This window comes from Cydia fagiglandana, chromosome 19 (assembly GCF_963556715.1).
Source record: "Cydia fagiglandana chromosome 19, ilCydFagi1.1, whole genome shotgun sequence".
NCBI lineage: Eukaryota > Metazoa > Arthropoda > Insecta > Lepidoptera > Tortricidae > Cydia > Cydia fagiglandana.
The window spans coordinates 6,997,518-7,015,969 of NC_085950.1; the positions used below are offsets into that span (position 1 = coordinate 6,997,518).

At 38.2% G+C, this 18,452-nt stretch overlaps 2 protein-coding genes across 2 annotated transcripts; one reads left to right on the plus strand and one right to left on the minus strand.

Moving 5' to 3' along the window:
* Positions 1–7,973: 7,973 nt before the first annotated feature.
* On the minus strand, positions 7,974–11,778 carry LOC134674201 (uncharacterized). Its single transcript, XM_063532260.1, has 6 exons — positions 11,501–11,778; positions 10,978–11,104; positions 9,490–9,570; positions 8,698–8,751; positions 8,409–8,555; positions 7,974–8,026 (listed from the first exon to the last, which is right to left on the minus strand). Exons 1-6 carry the CDS (start codon positions 11,627–11,629, stop codon positions 7,974–7,976), a joined length of 591 nt encoding a protein of 196 aa, XP_063388330.1. The 5' UTR covers positions 11,630–11,778.
* A 491-nt stretch (positions 11,779–12,269) lies between these two features.
* Positions 12,270–18,452, plus strand: LOC134673712 (zinc finger protein 254-like). Its single transcript, XM_063531712.1, has 6 exons — positions 12,270–12,466; positions 12,948–13,077; positions 14,762–14,830; positions 16,407–16,463; positions 16,990–17,055; positions 17,654–18,452. Exons 1-6 carry the CDS (start codon positions 12,338–12,340, stop codon positions 18,286–18,288), a joined length of 1,086 nt encoding a protein of 361 aa, XP_063387782.1. The 5' UTR covers positions 12,270–12,337; the 3' UTR covers positions 18,289–18,452.

Below are 18,452 nucleotides of genomic sequence, written 5' to 3' on the forward strand. Positions count from 1 at the left end.
AAGTGATTGCCCAATACGGTATTACAGTGATACCACAAATAAAAGTTACATTAGCGACCCATATTGTGGACGCACTATACAGTCAGCAGCAGAAGTTGCTAAGCGAGCCAGGTGTTCAAAATGATCTTGACGCGACTTTATTGTTAAGAGAATAAGAGCGTGTCAAGGTAATTTTGGACACCTCGCCCGCTTAGCAACTTCTGCTGACTGTACCACAATATTTAAATTGATCGCCGTACAATGATTGTCTAAGTTATTTTGACACCAAATATCATTGTCACTGTACTTCGGAGACGGCATTCGTACTATTTCCCCTCTGCCGAAGCATTGGTACAACGGTACCTATGACGATGCGTGTAGTGACTCAAGGCGTATCCAGACTAGTCAATTTTACGCCAATCTGATTAAATTGCCCGAACGAATCGGGACGTTCGGACGCAAGCGCCATTTTGGCTCGCCGATAATGACCGACCGGGCTCTAATATCACCATAAATCTAAAATTGGTGATTAAATTGGTAATTGACGCCAATTTCATTTCTGATCAAATCGGTCGATTTGCTTATCCCGTCTGGATACCGCTTCATCCGTACACAAAAAGAGATCGAGGTTTGCAAGATCTTTGACATGTGTAATTTTGTATGTATTTGTGTCATTACAGATTGAATTTTGTATGTAGTGAGTGAAAAGTGCGACTGTGTGCACGTTTCCCCCCGCAAGAAATGGCAGAATGATTTCTACGAAGTAAGATATCGCTTGGGTTCCGTTCTTCCGACATGTTGGAAGCCGGCGTTACCATAGGCGTACCCACGGTGGGGCAAGGTGGGGCAGTTGCCCCACCCTGGTCTCTGACCATTAGCTAAGAATTTCTGTTTCAACCGTACCCTGTTACAACGAACCCAGCCTACCCTACTTCTGCCCCACCCCTTAAAAAATGCTGCGTACGCCCATGGGCGTTACTCGAAGTCACTGTAAGCTAAACGTAGGTACTGGTGCTCGACGTAGTCCCAGTACATGTCATCTTGAAACTTAAGTCATTGTCAATAGAGGTGACAGCAAGGTGTCATCTATTGGGCGTTAGCATGGCGAGCACTAGTACCTTATCAAAGCTACAAGTGGCTATACTAGTGCGTAAGTACGTATATTTGTGTAACTTATATATTGGTATCACTGAAGTATCTCGTCTGTCCTTTGGACGAACGTAGGTCCTCTCAAATAGGTAGCATCGATACATTTAAACTGCGAAACTACAGAAAATAGGGAATATTACGCTACTCTGCGTAGGGGGCGCCACTACCACTATCCATCACAATCTGTGGGTCTACCGCGAAACAAGAAAATCGAAATTTCGTTATCTAACCTCTATCACTTGCATATTCGAGCGATAGAGGCAGATAAATAAATTTCTATTTTCGCGTTTCCCGGTAGGTCCTTGTTAACAAACCGCCTTGATGCATCAATGTCATATTTTATTGTCTGTGAAAACTTGTCAAAAAACCGTTTAAGGCACAGTATGCATAAGGTACTCTATGGTTTACTAGCTAGTGCTGCACTCTGGCGGCAGAACATTGCAGTATTGGTATTTGTAATCATAAATTTAGCCTGTGGCTAGGTATATATTTTGGTAATTTTATCGTCAGTTTAAATGTATCTAAGCTATTAAGATAAAGAGGAATATAAGTAATGTACCTATGTATAATGTTGTAAGTCAATTTTAACAATTGTCTCATTTCACTCTAGTCCACTCTCAATCAGTCCAACTCTGCGTAGGGGGCGCCACTAGCACAAACTCTAAACAAACCGCTTTGATTCATCAATGACATATTTGTTCGTAACAAATAATCTGTGAAAACTTGACAAAAAACTGTTTAAGGCATAGTATAAGTTACTCTATGGTTTACGGTTTGTGCTAGTGCTGCCTCTGGCGGCAGAACAATGCAGTATTACTCCTTATAGTTGTGTTATTTTTGTTGTTATGTACGTCTTTATTTCCAAGCAACTTAATTTCAGGCATAACTATGATCAAAGATTTATTTTGTAAGCAGAGGAAAGTCTAACACAATTTCGTGCTTTGCATTTGACAGCTATTAAACGAGATGGCGCTGTACGGCTCCGTACATTATGCGATAACTTTGGTTGTCAAATTTGACGTTTGACAAGTCAGTGATCATAAAACATGGCGCCTTACAGTGCCATCTGGGGCCTACCGCGAACCACGTTCGACGTGTTGCCTCCCTGTCACACTTCCGTGCGAATTTACAAGTGCGACAGAGAGGCACGTCGAACGTGGTTCTCGGTAGGCCCTCCGTTACGGCTGACAAACTAGCGGACACATTTTATTATATTAGGTTTTGCCTTTCTACTATTAATTGCTTGAAATTAAGAACCATGTTTGTGAGTTTTTATTAAAATAGGTCAGTTATTACAGGTTGTAGCGGGAACCACAAAGCGCCCTCTATTGTTGAGTAGCTGTAACTTGTTCAAGTTCAAACTTCTAGTGAACAAAATAAATGATTGTAGTACATTTTTGCTACAACCCACCAACATTTTAAGCTTACTTGGTGTAAAACAAAGGTACTCCTACTCAAAATACTGGAAAACTGGCCGCGTAGCCAAGATGCCAATCGCTTACGCTCCGTAGCGATCGAAACGCAACTGTCACTGTCGCACTAATATGGAAGAGTGATAGAGAGACATAAGGCTTTTCGTTGTCGAAGCGATAGCGATTGTAATCTTGGCTAGGCCGGCTGACCTTCTTTAAATATTATTTTATCTATTGTTATGTTCTTATAATGTAGATAATGATTTATTTATCCAATTGTTACCTTCGAGTAAGTGGATTGAAAGTCAAAAGGTATATATTAATCAACATATTTGTAAAATGTTTTCGGATGTGTTTTCTACTCTTATGTTTTAAGCTTACACCAAATATTCTCGTCGCAAACTGGTCGCAAATAAAATGAAAAATTTCGATGTTAGATATATATTGGGGCCGAAGTCTAACGTCAAATGCTAAACTCTATAATAGCCAAATTGTCTGAAATAAACAAATTTGCTGCAATAAAGCAAGTTAAAGATGGTCGCCCGAACTTATGAAATACAGCTACCTAATGTATGATTCACACCGACCGGCTGGAGTAGGGCTGTGCCGAAGCGCATTTTCAATGTGTCTATACATACATGGCAGAAGGGATGGAAATGGGGTTGGCAGCTGGAAGTTTTTAGCAGATGGCGCCATCATAGCTTGCCCTGTCAATCCCTAGAATTGTGTCAATTTTTTGTTTTTTTAATACCCTGGATGCAAGCTCTTTAAGCCAAATCTCATAGAAAAAGGGGCAAGCTATGATGGCGCCATCTATGCAAACCTTTGACATTTTCCAACCCCATTGGATTCCGACCGGAGCCATCCGCGTCCGCGCGCAGCCGTACGGCTTGCGGCCGTACAAATGTGAAATGAGCGCCGATTCCGCCCGTCCGGTAAGAATCGTAGTTATAGTCTGTATCTTTAAGTATTTAAATAAAAGTAAACAAATAATTTGTACATTTTCGGGTAGTTATAACATTTCAAATGAAATCAAAATCAAAAATGTCTTTATTGCAAGATTATGGTACATTTACAGTAGTAAAGATGTTACAATGTTTATCAGAACACATAATCTACCCGTCAGAGCATGCAATAGGTTCATCTCCTTCATCCCATCAGTACTGAATAATACCTATAATAATATCTAACATTTTTACATTTAGAGGAACATTAAATTATTACATGAGATCGTCAAAATTATAATCAAAATATTCATTTAAATTATAAAAACTTGCTTTTATGAGTATATTCTTTAATGGATGAAGCTATCTATCACCGAAATTTTTCATTCTTCGCCGTCACAATTAATACATATTTAAAATGTACCTACAGTACTTATCCTTAGTATAATTTGTTTCCACGGGCTATCAAATCGTGGAATATCTATAACCATTAAATGTAAAACTGATGCTGGTACATCGCCCTAAGGGTCTCCCCAAATATATCGACGCGCATTCGGCAAAAGCCGATAGGAAAAAGCTTTATGTCCGCGCAATAAGAGCGAAAAACCGGTCGACGCGTCCGGCGTCGTCGGCCGTCGCGAGCCGAGCCAAACGACGACTTTTTCGCTCTTATTGCGCGGACATAAAGCTTTTTCCTATCGTATTTTGCCGATTCCGCGTCGACATATCTAGGGGAACCCTAAATATACTATATGTTAAGGTAACCATTTATCTTTTTAGATTGTGGGGGTCGACCATGACTGTCGCTTTTCTATACTGTTTTGAAGGCAAAAGACAAAACCGTTTTACCTCACAAAACAGTATGCTATAGCAGTCTTAGAGTAGACCCCCTTGGCGTTGCATATTCTAAATAAATAGAACAGATATATTATAAAAGATACTTATTTAGAGACACAATAGTCATGTAATGCCATCGGCAGGACCAGTGAGGAAATGAGATTATTAAGAAAAATTCTTATTCAAGAGAAATAATCGCACTAAATTTTGTACAAGGCTAAATATAGCTGGTCAAACAAGTGTTGTCAGTAGAAAAGGGCGCGAAATTCAGATTTTCTATGGGACGATAACCCTTCGCGCCTACATTTTTTAAATTTGCCGCGTTTTTCTACTGACAAGATTTGCTTGACCAAGTATACTTTACAAGACTGTTCTAATTATTTTAATTGAAACAAAAGTGTATTTTTTGTTGAAAATGTCTATATAAAATTGATTTGATGGAAGAAACAGAAAAAATAAGCTATATATCAGTCGTGCAAAAGTACGACTAAATTGCAACAATTTCGAAACTCGACCTGAAAATTGGCAATAAATCATAAAAAGTAAGCACTACAACACGCAACTAATATATTGAAAAGTAAAATTTAATTTTGTAAACATGAGTTTTCCAGCCACTTTTTGGCAAAGAAAATTGTGGATATAAGATTCCAAACAAACCGTTCCCTCACTGGGTTTGCCCTCGCACCCAATAAATAGGGGATACGCCAATTATGACTCCACCACAAACTGTAACTGCCACTCTAGTTGTTAGTTACGCGGTTATCACACTGATGTAAGTCTCACGGCGTTAAGGTGTATGAGGGAGACAGCGACGTATATAATGTCCCGCTCGCACACCGGAGCGCCGTGCGGGCCCGCATCCAATGTGAAATCGCCTTAGGCTAAGTAATGTTAATGTAACGTGCACAATAGATACCTTATGCACAAAATTAACTCGTTTTTGGTTCTCATTCTAGAAACAAATTATCAATTTTGCAAGGGCAAGTTAGATATGGAACACATATTTTTTTTAAACAGATGTAGTTCAGTGTAGGTACTATTTGGCCAGTTTATGGCCTTATTTAAATATCACAAAATTTCGTTTCTTAAGCTAAAATAAGTTTTAATCCTGACGTCTTAATAAAATGAAAAAAGCTGTGGGTAACCCTAACGCCCGTCACAGACGAGTAAAGTGTTATGAATATTGTCTATGGCTTCTGATTTTCCTAAACAGAAAACAAAAGACAATACAATATCTATAACCTGATTGTATTCAGTAACCAGAGACGTCTGAAGTCTGGGATGAGCCTAAAGTTGTATCCAGAAGAGACAATATTTGGCCAATCTGATGAAATCCTCCGATCGAACAGGGCCGTGCGGACGCAAATACCAATTTGATTCCCCGATCACATCAGCAGGTGCGGACACAAAAATGCCAATTTTCATAGTATAATGCAAATTGGTGATTTAATTTGTGTACGTGTGGACGCTAGATGAGATTGACCAATTATTTTCCTGAACAAATCGACTGATTTCGTCAGTCCCGTCTGGATACCCCTTATAGCGCAGAAAACACGAGTTTAAATTTATCAGAAATTCAGATATTCAGTGACCATAGAGATTCCATACAAAAACAGGTGCCATAGACAATATCTAAATTTATCCCGTGACCACAGATACTGGCTCTGAATTTCTAAATAAAAATTCCGTTTCTGTGTTGTGCCTTTTTTTTTAACGTTGGGGAAATGCGTTTACGCATGCCACCTGGCCCGGGGGAACCAGGAGCGATGACGGACTAACCAGTATTAGGACTACCGTCTAAAACCACCAACGAATGCCAACTCCGCCTTGTAGAGGAGCGCCGCAGGATCACTGTCAGCTCCTCTACAAGGCGGAGTTGGCATTCGTTGGTGGTTTTGGTTGGTGGTTTGCAACTAGGCAGTTGCAAAACTGATAATTCATTTCTAAACGTATCTACTCGCAGCACTTACTCTAAAGCCTTGAGCTTTATTCGACCAAAGCAATCTACTCTAATCTAATCTAGTTTTAAATATCTTACTAAAAAAAGTTGCATCTCGAGTTAACTGTCTTGATGTATTTGTGATTATGGATGTAACTTTTGCTGCCATATTAAATGTATTCTCTAATTACTATGTACCTAATTCTTCTATTTTTATATTGTGTTATTTAAGGGACATAATGGTTTCAGATTTTATGTGCCATTTCGCTGGGAGGACTTGTAACATTTAACCACAAAACTAATTTTAACAGAGCAAAGAAAGGTCCTTTTATGCGTTTTGTTAACGTGTCTAACTTGTATAAAAATGTGATGTAGTTATTGCTTGGAAAGAATAGATGGCGCTGATAATGAAATCCTTTGTAGGTATATAGTAGCGCCATCTATACGTTCGTAGCGTCAAACTGTCGTTTGATTTTCGTTGCAGATGTTTCGCTGTTTGTTGCAGATAACTAAAACTACAATGGACGCGATACGCGATAAGTGTTCTTTCCAGCAATGTACATCTCGCATTTTATTGTCGTAGTTACCTTGTAGTTGGACTAATGGCAATAATGTCGACACTAGCGACCCTGGTGGCGTGTTTTGGGACTAATCCATGCAGGAATGGGACTTTTAGGCGCAAACAGAGCAATAGCTCTTTGATCTACACAGCATGGAGTAAAAAATGCGAAATTGAACCTTTCTAGCTTTCCAACTCAATAGCAATAGTTCCGCTACTCACCGCCAGGGGCGCTTGTAGGTCTACTAGCGCCATCTATGTTGTAGTTGTAACAGGCTGGTCCCTGTCTATCCCTCTCTAGGTGTAAGTTACGTAGAGATCAATTTGGAACTAAATTAAGGGATGTAAAATAATCAATAAGATGACGGTGTAATCAATTGAATTGTTAAAATTATTTATGTATTATGGAGAGTTATGTATTACTTGTCCTGATTAAATTATTGCAAAAAGTTTATTGTTTTGCTTTTAGGCCATAAGGCAATAATTTGACCAAGACCAAACAGAGATGTTTCTTCTTCTTGGCACAAATAATTAATTAATTAATGTCTCAGGTCACATATGTCTTGGTTTCATATGTGAATGGTGATCGAAAATCGTGCTTCGATCTTCGATAAGGTTTTCCATCTGGATGATTCGATTTTGTGTCAACGTAATAAATGCTTTTATCAACCCGCGTAGCTTCAGTGACTACACTTGTAAAGCTTCTCATTGTTCACCAGGATGTTTAGATTTTATATGTCCAATTAAAACATGTTTCTGCCGACACGCATAGCTGCAGTGATTACACTTGTAAGGCTTTTCACCAGTGTGTATACGCTCGTGAGCCGGTAAATCTGATTTCCGAGTACATCTAAAGTCACAATATCTACATTTATGGGGTTTTTCACCCGTATGTTTCGTTTGGTGATAACGCAAGTGATCTTTTTCTCGACACTGATAATCGCAAAGGTCACATTTAAAAGGCATATCAGCTGTATGTACCTTCAGGTGACGAGTCAAATGTGACTTATCATGGGTTTGGTAGTCACAATGAGTACATTTATGCAATTTATTTTTCATTCCAGGATGTATACCCTCGTGTCTTTGTAATTGTGATTTTATAGCACACTTGTAATCACATTGACTGCATTGATAAGGTTTTTCACCTCTATGTCTCATCTCATGTATTCGTAGTTCTGCTTTTCGTCTACATTTGAAGTCACAAATGCTGCAGTTAAAAGGCTTTTCGCCAGTGTGGATCATCAGATGAACTTGCAACTTATCTTTTGAACTGCACTGATAAGCACAATTATTGCACAGAAAAGGCTTTACGTCTGTGTGTATCATTTGATGTCGGAGCAGTCTTCCTTTAAAAGAACTTGTGTAACTGCAGATATCACAATTAAAAAGGCTTTTTACTGTGTGGGTCGTCCGATCTTTGAGTATTTTACTTTTATAAGGACTCGTGTAACTACAATTTAGAGGTTTTTTTACTTTGCGGCAATTTAATTTAGCCTTCCGCGTCAAATTCTCAACACCATGTTTTTTCTTATGGATTGTGGAACCACAAGAATCACTATTGTTTTTTTCCTGGGTCATTATTGAATCACATGAAGTTTCGGACAGTAAGCTCGTTTCTTGGATGTCTTTCTTTACGACACACTTATTTTTGAAGCTCCTGTGACATTCTTCGCGAGCGTATGGTTTCTCTCCACCGAAACTGGCCATGGCGATCTCGGAATTGGGCCGCTCAACGTCTGGACACAAACAAGGCAACATTAGGGTAGGTTGGGGGACGTAAGCACTTTTTTTTATCATGGTCGTCCAAGCGTTCAAAATTTAGTGGTATATGATTTTAAGTTCCGAGTGCTAATGTGAATTATCATCACCAGCCCTTACCTGTCTCTGGCAACTCATCATACGGCGGCTCTGACTTGATTAAAAAGTCTTCACCTGAAACAAAGTAAAAACATACTGATTAGAGCTGTGTTGTTGGTAAACTGATTGAGGCTAGTGGCAGGCATAGCTCACTCCGCGATTTGGTCGCTTTGCAACAGGTAGCTACAACTACATCCGTCCCACACCAATTTTGGTGGCTAGCGATAAGCTGCGCGTGGCGCTGTCGCCACCTAGCGGCCATATCTGTCCTGATCGTAACAGACGAGTTTTATTAGAGAGTGAGTTTTCTGTACCTAGTACTATTATTTATTATGTGCTTGTAGCAACTGTATAAAAACCTTGTAGTTCATTTTATGTTTCTATTCTAAATATTTTCGTTCCATCTATGGCTAAGAAGGCCCAATTTAATTTTCGACCACGAAGTCATCACCTATTAGATGTGCCTAAAACACGAACTGTGTCCCATAGCAAATCGCCACTTGTCCGCGCTCTACAATATATTAATGCGCTCCTCGCATCAGCACCGGAATGTGATGTATTTGCAAGTAGTTGGATGGATCTGTGTAAAGAATGTATGAAGTTCTGTGAGGCGTTGGATAAGCGTGAATCATCTGTCTTGTATTAGTTTTTCTTTCTGACATTTTGTTCTGTTTTTCCTTTCTAGACTGTATCATATACCTTGTTTGTATAAATACTGTCTATTATCAATTTCACAGTGTATTAGTCCGCTGTAATGCTGTGTACATTTTATGAATCAATAAAATAAAAAAACAAAATTTTAAAAGTACTTACTTAACACATCTAAAGCAGAGTCATTAACGACGCCATCATCAGAGATCTCCCACTTAATCATAGGCTCCACTAGACTAGACCCTGAAAATAAAGGAGTTCATTACAATGGAGTTGGCAACTGTCAAAGGTTTGCATAGATGGCGCCATTGGCTTACAAGGAAAGGTAGGGTCAACTGGGATAATCGAGTCTCTTGTGGTTGTTCCATTTAGAAGTAATGTTTAAAAGACGCACGCCTCAAGTGACGCATTTACCCTGGTTAACCAACCCACCCTCCCTTCCAGCTCCTATAAGAGATAGCTCCAACACTGAAACAATAAGAAATAGCTCCAACACGTTTCAGTTTCAACACTTGTCATAAAAAAAAATGAAACAATATTAAAAAAAAAAATTAAACAAATAGAACTGAAAAGCAGAAGAATTAAGAACAAAAACAAAAGTAGAAGACGCTAATAGAAAGGAATGGAAACGGCTGGGAGAGGCTCATGTGTCACAAGACACGCCAACCACTAATCCGGACAATCAAATGTGTTAGTTTATAAGTTAACTTGTTTATATATATAATACCGTTTTAGTTTTTGGCAATAAAGGCTATTATGATTATGATTATGAACCTACCCACCCAACTATCCAGCTCTGATTAGATTTATTTTTTGTTATAGAGTAGTTCAAAATAGACATGTTATGAATTGTATGATGTTAGGAATCGTTCACCATATGTGCACAATATATTTTCATCATTCTGAAGAAATGCCCCCCATTTTGCACACAAGCTTTGTGACGAATATAAATAATTATAGTATCCTAAAACTATAATTATTTATATTCGTCGTGTCATAATAAAGTTATAAATTGATTAATTTGAACCTTATTCTATAAGTAAATTAGAACGGATTTCGTTTGTTTTAAAAAGCAATGAATAAAATAGAAATGCTACTTTATTTGGTTCATGAAAGGTTCAAATTAGGAGGATAGATAAATATTTTATCTTTATGCCGTTTAGTACAGCTTTTATGTCTACCGTTCTCCAATTTTCCCTCAACTGCTCAAGGGTTAACTGGAAGAGATCCCTGAAAGGGATAAGTTCGCCTTTGTACTAATGATGTGTGTTCTTTCATGTTTTATGTTTCTTTTTGTACAATAAAGTATTTTACTACTACTACTACTACTACTTTATCTAGTTAGTAGTATGAATCCAAAAGGCAGAATTGCAAAGTTGTGCTTATAGTCTCTGGAACATCCGATATGGATGAATCTGGTCTTCAACAGAAGAACCTGATGTCACAATCCTCAGATCGCATGAGGAAAAAGTTAACTTGAACACATTCACTGCCACCCAGCCAAACAAGTCATCCGTGCCAGGCCACAATTTCGTCATATAAAGCAGTAGTACCACGATCCTGACTATAGGGTTGTCCAGCCTGGGAATGAAATCATAAAATACCTGATAGTCGGGTTTTCGGCACTGAATGTGTTAACTTGAAGCTAACCTTCAAGCAGCGCTGCCTGCAGCTCTGTCTCGCTGCGTTGCACTTGCAGCTTGAAGTCACTCGCGTCTCGCAGACGATTCACACACGTCAAGCAAATCCCTCGCGAGACATTTGCATCCAGTGTTAACTAAAAGTTTGAAAGGTTAAAAAGTATGCTGAATGATCAGTTGCCAGCATTAAGTTATAGAATTGAATACATGTAGCTGATTAAAAAGTAAAAATATGTATTAAAAAAAAACTGATAAAATCAATTTATATAAATTATCCTCATAAGGCCTGTACCTGTTACCTGTAGTACTAAATGAATTATCACTATCAGTTTGCTGGCAAAAAAAAAATTTGGTAAAAAAAATAAAAAAAAAAGTTTCTTAGTTTCCAATCGATTTTTTGTTTTAAAACCATATGAAATTCAACTACTTCTTTGAGCTTCTACTTAACTTTAAGCTGTTTAGGAATTGCTTGAGCTACACCTGCATAAGTTTGACTATAATTAATAAAATAAACAAAGCTGTAATATACTTACATGTACATCGAAGCACTCTTTGAGCATGTCTGCATATATCTCCTTTGTGCCGAGATGTATGTACGGCGTCGCCAGATCCTTGTCCGGAGGACATTGGAGGCAGCAGCGACATGAATTTACCACGTCCATTGGGGCTCAAGCAAGGTGGCCTCAACCTAAACTAATTCTTTAGACTTGCATATACCGATATTACGTTAAATATTATAGGTACAAATAAAACATGGATGTAGATTTTATCGAATCGAAAGAGTAAACAAGTAAACACTGAGCAACGTAAAATTCTGAGCATGCTCCACAATGTCCACAATCCACAACAGTGACAGTTCAATAAGGTGCGTTTCGATATCAAATATATCCATATAATTTTATCTTACCAAGATTAATAAACCAATATGGTCTATTGATTGGTTTTAAATTAGTATTGCATTGTAATGATAACTTATAAGTCTTTTTTTACCCTTAATAAGTACACGGAAAAAAATTCTGTATCAGAAATTATTGAACATTTCTCTAAAATATTATAATACAAACTACAGGTTTTTGAACGTACATGTCAGGTCGTTAAAAAAATAATTGGTCTCTGAGGGCCTACCGCGAACCACGTTCGACGTATTGTCTCTCTGTCGCACTTGTAATTTCGTACATAAGAGTGACAGGGAGGCAACACCTCGAACGTGGTTCGCGTCTCTGTCTCGATCGCCCCCTTTGTTCTTGTTTTGGTTTCATTCTGAAATTTCTGAATTCCCAATTATACTCTCTTCTCTCTTTGTTTTTCTCTCGTGGTTGTATTGAATAAACACGACACAGTCATAATTTTGGTGAATAGTGGCCACAGTGATGGAAGTGATGAACGCATGTCGCTGCTGCCTGCGATGCCCTCCGGACAAGGACCTGGCGACGCCGTACACACATCTCGGCAAAACAGAGATATATTCCCACATGCTCAAAGAGTGCTTTGATCTACATGTAAATAAGACTACCTATTTATCATTTGTATGAAATCTTTCGTTGTTATTTGAGTTACTTTTAACTTCAAACTCACATAAATCCACTCTACCCTGTTAGGGAATAGGGTCATTACCTTAATACCAAAATCTGACAGTTGGATTTGTCCGAATTTAATGTTAAGTGACTCATTTATTATTAATTAAAAAAAAAAATGAAACAAATGGAACTGAAAAGCAGAAGAATTAAGAACAAAAACAAAAGTAGAAGACGCTAATAGAAAGGAATGGAAACAGCTGGGAGAGGCCTATGTGTCACAAGACACGCCAACCACTAAACCGGACAATCAAATGTGCTAGTTTTTAAGTTAACTTGTTTATATATATATATATATATATAATGTAATACCGTTTTAGTTTTTGGCAATAAAGGCTATTATGACTTATGACTTATTATGACTCATTTATATAATTCATATAATTAGAGTCAATATTTCTATTAGCTATCAATTGATGGAGATCGCTCACGTGGGATCTGCTTGACATGCGTGGGCCGCCTGCGAGATGCTTGTGACTTCAAGCTGCAAGTGCAGCGCAGCCAGGCAGAGTTGGAGGGAGCACTGCTTGCCAAAGGTTAGCATATCATCCCGCCCACACATTGAAACTTGCCAAGGCAAATGCATTTCTGAAATAAAGACTGAAAAAGTAATGTAATATGAAACCTCTGACCGGCTACTGTACTGTAGCTACTGTATTTTGAAAAAAATATTAATTTGTTTGATTTGTACCTAAAAACAGACATTTCAATTCTATAAACTAGTTTTGGTCCAAATATTAAAAATAAAGTAACTTATCTATAAAATTAAACTAAAAACTAATACTAAATAAAATAAAATTAAACTAAAATAAGTCTAAGAAATTGGGCCCCTTTGGCATGGTGCCGAGGATGCTGGCAGCATTTCCCGCTGTATTGCTAAGCTAATACGTTGAGCGAGAAAGCTGCCAGCTCTTCGGTCACCAGTGAAGTCTACAATCCTTGTCGAAAGCTCCTTAAAAAGTTGTACAGCATTAGGACCCCACGGGCCAAGGGTCTCAACCCCAAATGGCATAATAATATACTCGGGGCAGAGACCCCTGTTCTTCTGTTTTGGCACAGATTATATAATAGTTCTTACGAACAGATACTTATCTCTCAAACAAAACGCAAATACCTACCGTTTTGATACCAACACAAAAATACAATGGAGTGACCTTCAACGCGCCGCTCCCCGCACCGCGCGCACCGGCACAACGCTAGGGTTGCTGACGCTTAGAAATGATAAATAAATACCTACTTAAACAGCGGAGTGAAATAAAAGGAAAGCTAAATCTATCTATTTAATCAATTGTATTTTTCTTTTGTATCTTTTTACTGAGGTGTGCCAATAAAGAGTATTCTATCTATCTATCTATTCTATCTAAATCTTAAATTATACTTCATATTCCAATTATACGTTAGTGTTTGCGAAATAGTCATTTTAAAAGGTCATATGTCCCTGCAGTAACCTTAGTGTTTACGCCGTTTTATAAGCCGCGTTTTATAATGATCCGTTGTGCTAGAGGTGCTGCAAGTATTAGTTTTAAAACTTCGTGTAATTTAAAACCAGATAGAGATTAATGTTACACAATAAAGAAAAATAATAGAAACCCCATGAATACAGGTAACTATAAGGGAAGGGAGGGTATACAGGCAATTATAAGTTACCCAGAGCAAAAATGAGTAGGCACTTTCCGGTGTAAAGTTAACTTACTGTTGTTAAAATAAACATTTACCAAAATAAATTAAAAATTTGCTACCTATTTCAAATAGATAGATATCTAAAACTATACATTTGTCATACATAATAAACATTACATGTTTAATTAAAGAAATCCAATAGTAGGTATTAGGTAGGCACCTACTACGTAGCTTGTAATACAATACAATACAAATGCATTTATTTCATTACTTTTTACATCAGTTCTTAGGTATAATATATAATAGTTAGGTAGGTGTAACTATCGTAAAAATTGACAGTGCGGCGCGCGGTGACGTGCGTACGTGAGCGCGTGTGGCAACCAACTGGCTTGCCTATCTACCGTGAACGGGAGCAGATTCGTAGGTATAAATCCGAGCTCGCGCGGAGAGTTCCATAGGCCTGGTTTTGGTCCCAATTGGTTAGAATAATCTTCATTCTTTATTTTTCTTTTGCTTATTTGAAACATTTTTTTTGGGTTTTATTTTATATACTTTAAAATTCTAAGCTTGTTTCATTAATATTTTACCTGTCTTGTTCAGTGGAGCCTATGATTAAGATCGAAGTGGCTGATGAGAGGACGGGTGATGAGTCTGCGTTCGTCATGTTATGTAAGTACTTAAAATTTATTCCTTGTTCATACAATACACGGTAAAAACATTATGTTCAATATAATTACCCTCAAAGGCCCAGTAAACTAAAATTAGTACCTGTAGTGTAGAAAATAGAGTTTGTTCCAATTTCTTCTTCTTCCCCGCGTTATCCCGGCATTTTGCTACGGCTCATGGAAGCCTGGGGTCCACTTAACTAATCCCAAGAATTGACGTAGGCATTAGTTTTTACGAAAGCGACTGCCATCTGACCTTCCAACCCAGAGGGGAAACTAGGCCTTATTGGGATTAGTCCAGTTTCCTCACGATGTTGGTCTTCACCGAAAAGCAACTGGTAAATATCAAAATACCATATTAAAAGGTTTTAAATTTAATTGAACTGAAGGATGACCCTTAGGAAGTTACAATATTTACAATTAATAAAGACCTAAGAAAACTAAAACATTAAGCGGGCCACAGACCATCAGTTTTAACTGCACAGTTTTAACTGTTCAGTCAAACTGTACAGTTAAAACTTTATCTAATGAAATTTCGATTAGATCGTCAGTTCAACTGCACAGTTCAAGATTTGCCTACACACGTACGTTTTAACTGAACAGTTTGACTGAACAGTTAAAACTGTGCAGTTAAAACTATGGTCTGTGGCCCGCTTTAAAGTATCCCTCTGAACCGCAATGGAGACCAGACACTTATACTCTGTATCTTTAGGTATTTAAATAAAAGTAAACAAAATCTACCCTCAAATAGCTCTTTAAGCCAGTTGAGTGTAGATGAAAACATTACATGATCAAATAATGTAGGTTAAAGTCAGGTCGTTCAGTGACTGGTCCAGGCGGTTTTGTATTTGGTTGGTTAACCAATAAATGTTATAACTACCCGAAATTTACGAATAATTTTACTTTTATTTTAGCACCTAAAGATACAGAGTATAGTTCACAATGCTGACACCTGACACTGAGAATTTCGTGTACATCTCTTGTGCTTATCCTCCTAAGTCCCGAGTTCCTTTAAAAAGAACAAATTAAAATACAATTTTGAACTATAATGGAATAAAAGAAGGTTCTCCAAATCAGGGCTCGGAAACCGTTCTCATTTCTAAAACCGGTTTCGTTCCTTTGCCCGGAAACGAAAAGGATTTCGTTTCAGTTTGCGGTTACCGGTTAAAGAACTGTTCTTTTGAGATAACGGTTTATGCCATATACGTTCTCATTTCGTTCTCGAGGAACGAAATTAACCGGTAAAATTGGAAATATCGGAACGAGTAAGTATTGCTATCTCTTTCACGTATGACAACGAGTTTAACCAAGAGTCTCCGAAAGCCTAGAGTAATCGGTATTATATCGTTCCCTGCGAACCATAAAGTTCCGTTCCCTCTTCTTACCGGTTAGGGGAGAGAACGTAATTTGTTAGTTCGCGTTCCATCAATTAACCGGTTTTTTAATGAACGAAATAATATAACGGTTTTGGAACGATATTAACAGGTATTTAAATACCGGTTCCGAGCCCTGTTCCAAATTCTAAACTGCAAAAATGACTCGGGGTCTTAGGAGGCTAAATAATAACATCTTTGCTTCAGATGAAGTGACCGCAGAGAGGGCAGAGGTGGCTGAAGAAGATGGGCCAGATGTTTTACGTGAGTTTACTTGTTTCACAATTTGCTTAAGGCAAAGGCCGTTGACGTATATATCTAAGGACTGGCCTTACGGGCAATAAGAATGAGGCATGAATGGGGCCAGTACAGTGATACCACTACAACGCAATGCTACTCTACCGCCTAGGGCGGGATTAAGGATAATACGTGCCTATGGCATTAACCGATTCGGGGCTGATGACACGCCTGCCGTGTCATCAATGTTTTTTACGTGTGGCGTATGACACGGGAGGAGTGTCATCATATTATATGGCGCATGGCATGGGTGCCGTGTCATGAAATGGTTGTGCCGCGCCACAGCCAAAAGTTTTCGAAAATGGAATACGCAACGAATCGGTTAATTTGAAGTGACATATGTACTATAAAACGTACAATGTGAAAAGGTAATTCGCAACTCGTGTCCATTTAAAACACTCCCCTCGGTCGTGTTTCAATTTATGGCCACTCGTTGCGAATTTCCTGATTTTCGCACTTGTTTCGTAATATATCTATACTATACCTTTTTCAGATGAAGACCCTCTAGTTAAGACTGAGACGCTTAATGATCCGAGTGCCGACGAATCGTCACAGTCGGGTGAGTACTTACAGTGCATTATTGTAAATTATAAACTAACACAGTTAATATTAACTTGAGACAGTCCCAAGGGGGCATTGCACCGACCACAACAACGGACCTTAGAGCATTGAGTAATTGGAGGCTTCTTGGCTGTCATTTTCTCTAGAAAACAGTCTGCCGATTTTTGCGGAGGAGCACGTCAAATGTATGGTTATTTGTACATGATTTGTACGTAACGTACAAATAGCCAATATAGCCATGTCAGATAAACGTCAGTCGATACACTGTGTATTGTTTTCAGCAGCGGGGTAAGCTCTTAAAGGCGACTCCGGTTATTAAATGCTCTAAGCAACGGACTGATCAACGTCACACAGGAGTAAACTATAAAACTTCCCATACAATTTTTTATTTGTATTAGCGAACGTTGTCTATTCAAATTTTTGCGACTTATATTGATGTCAGTAGTGTGATTTTAATTAAGTACCTTTTTTTTTATTATGAATGGGCTTACTCATGGCCACAGACTAGCCGAGGCCTTTTGTAAACTTATTTTTTATAACTAACAGGTTTCATAAACATGGTAGCGTCATTAAAAGTTTTTTTTTTCACATTCTAGCCGTCGCGACTTCTTCCAGTGGAGAGAAACTATACACCTGTGATGAATGCAACAAGGGCTTCAGAAAAAAGCATATTTTAAGAAAACACATTCAAGACACGCACATATTATCTGGACTTTCATTAGATTCAACAATGAACCAACAATTAAGTGATACTTCTAGTTCGACAAAGATTAAATTGAACAAGAAAGGCGAAAAGGTTACAGAATTAAAGTGTACTCAATGTGATTATAAAACAATTTCCAAGAGAAATTTTAATAAACATAAAAACTATCACTTTGATGAGGATCAATTAAATTGCAAACAGTGCGATTATGTCGCTCGTTATAAGGGCCACCTACGGCTACATCAGGTGATACATTCCAGATCATCCTATACGTGCGAATGCGGCTTTAAATGTAGATGGGAATCGGAGTTACGGCGTCACAAATGGGTGCACACTGGGGAGAAACCATACAGCTGCAAATACTGCGATTACAAATGCCGTCAGATGACAAATTTGCGAACGCATGAAAGGGTACACACGACTGGCAAGCCTTTTAAATGCGATCGTAGCGATTGCGAGTACGCGTCTCGGTATAAACAGGCTTTAGTAAGACATTGTAAGACGAAACATAGAGAGGATTTGCCTTAGGCAATGGGTGGCTCAACTTCTTCGTGTTGTTGTTCTGCCTGTCTGCCAAAGGACTATAGTGACACAAATTGTTAGTAGAATATGTTGTATCAAGTGCTTTTGACATGCTCAATAAAATACCCATCATGGAATGGCTTATTATAACAATCACAAAAATAAATATT

Excerpts from the sequence above, each read along its gene's own strand:
- LOC134673712 (XM_063531712.1), top strand. The coding sequence starts at position 12,338 with ATGGAAGTGATGAACGCATGTCGCTGCTGCCTGCGATGCCCTCCGGAC. Across the intron at positions 12,467-12,947 it reads AAGAGTGCTTTGATCTACAT|CTATCAATTGATGGAGATCG; the intron begins GTAAATAAGACT and ends TATTTCTATTAG. Across the intron at positions 13,078-14,761 it reads GGGAGCACTGCTTGCCAAAG|TGGAGCCTATGATTAAGATC; the intron begins GTTAGCATATCA and ends TGTCTTGTTCAG.
- LOC134674201 (XM_063532260.1), bottom strand. The coding sequence starts at position 11,629 with ATGGACGTGGTAAATTCATGTCGCTGCTGCCTCCAATGTCCTCCGGAC. Across the intron at positions 9,571-10,977 it reads GCAGGCAGCGCTGCTTGAAG|GGTCTAGTCTAGTGGAGCCT; the intron begins GTTAGCTTCAAG and ends CTTTATTTTCAG. Across the intron at positions 8,027-8,408 it reads CTTACTGTCCGAAACTTCAT|CATTTGTGACTTCAAATGTA; the intron begins GTGATTCAATAA and ends TTTTAACTGCAG.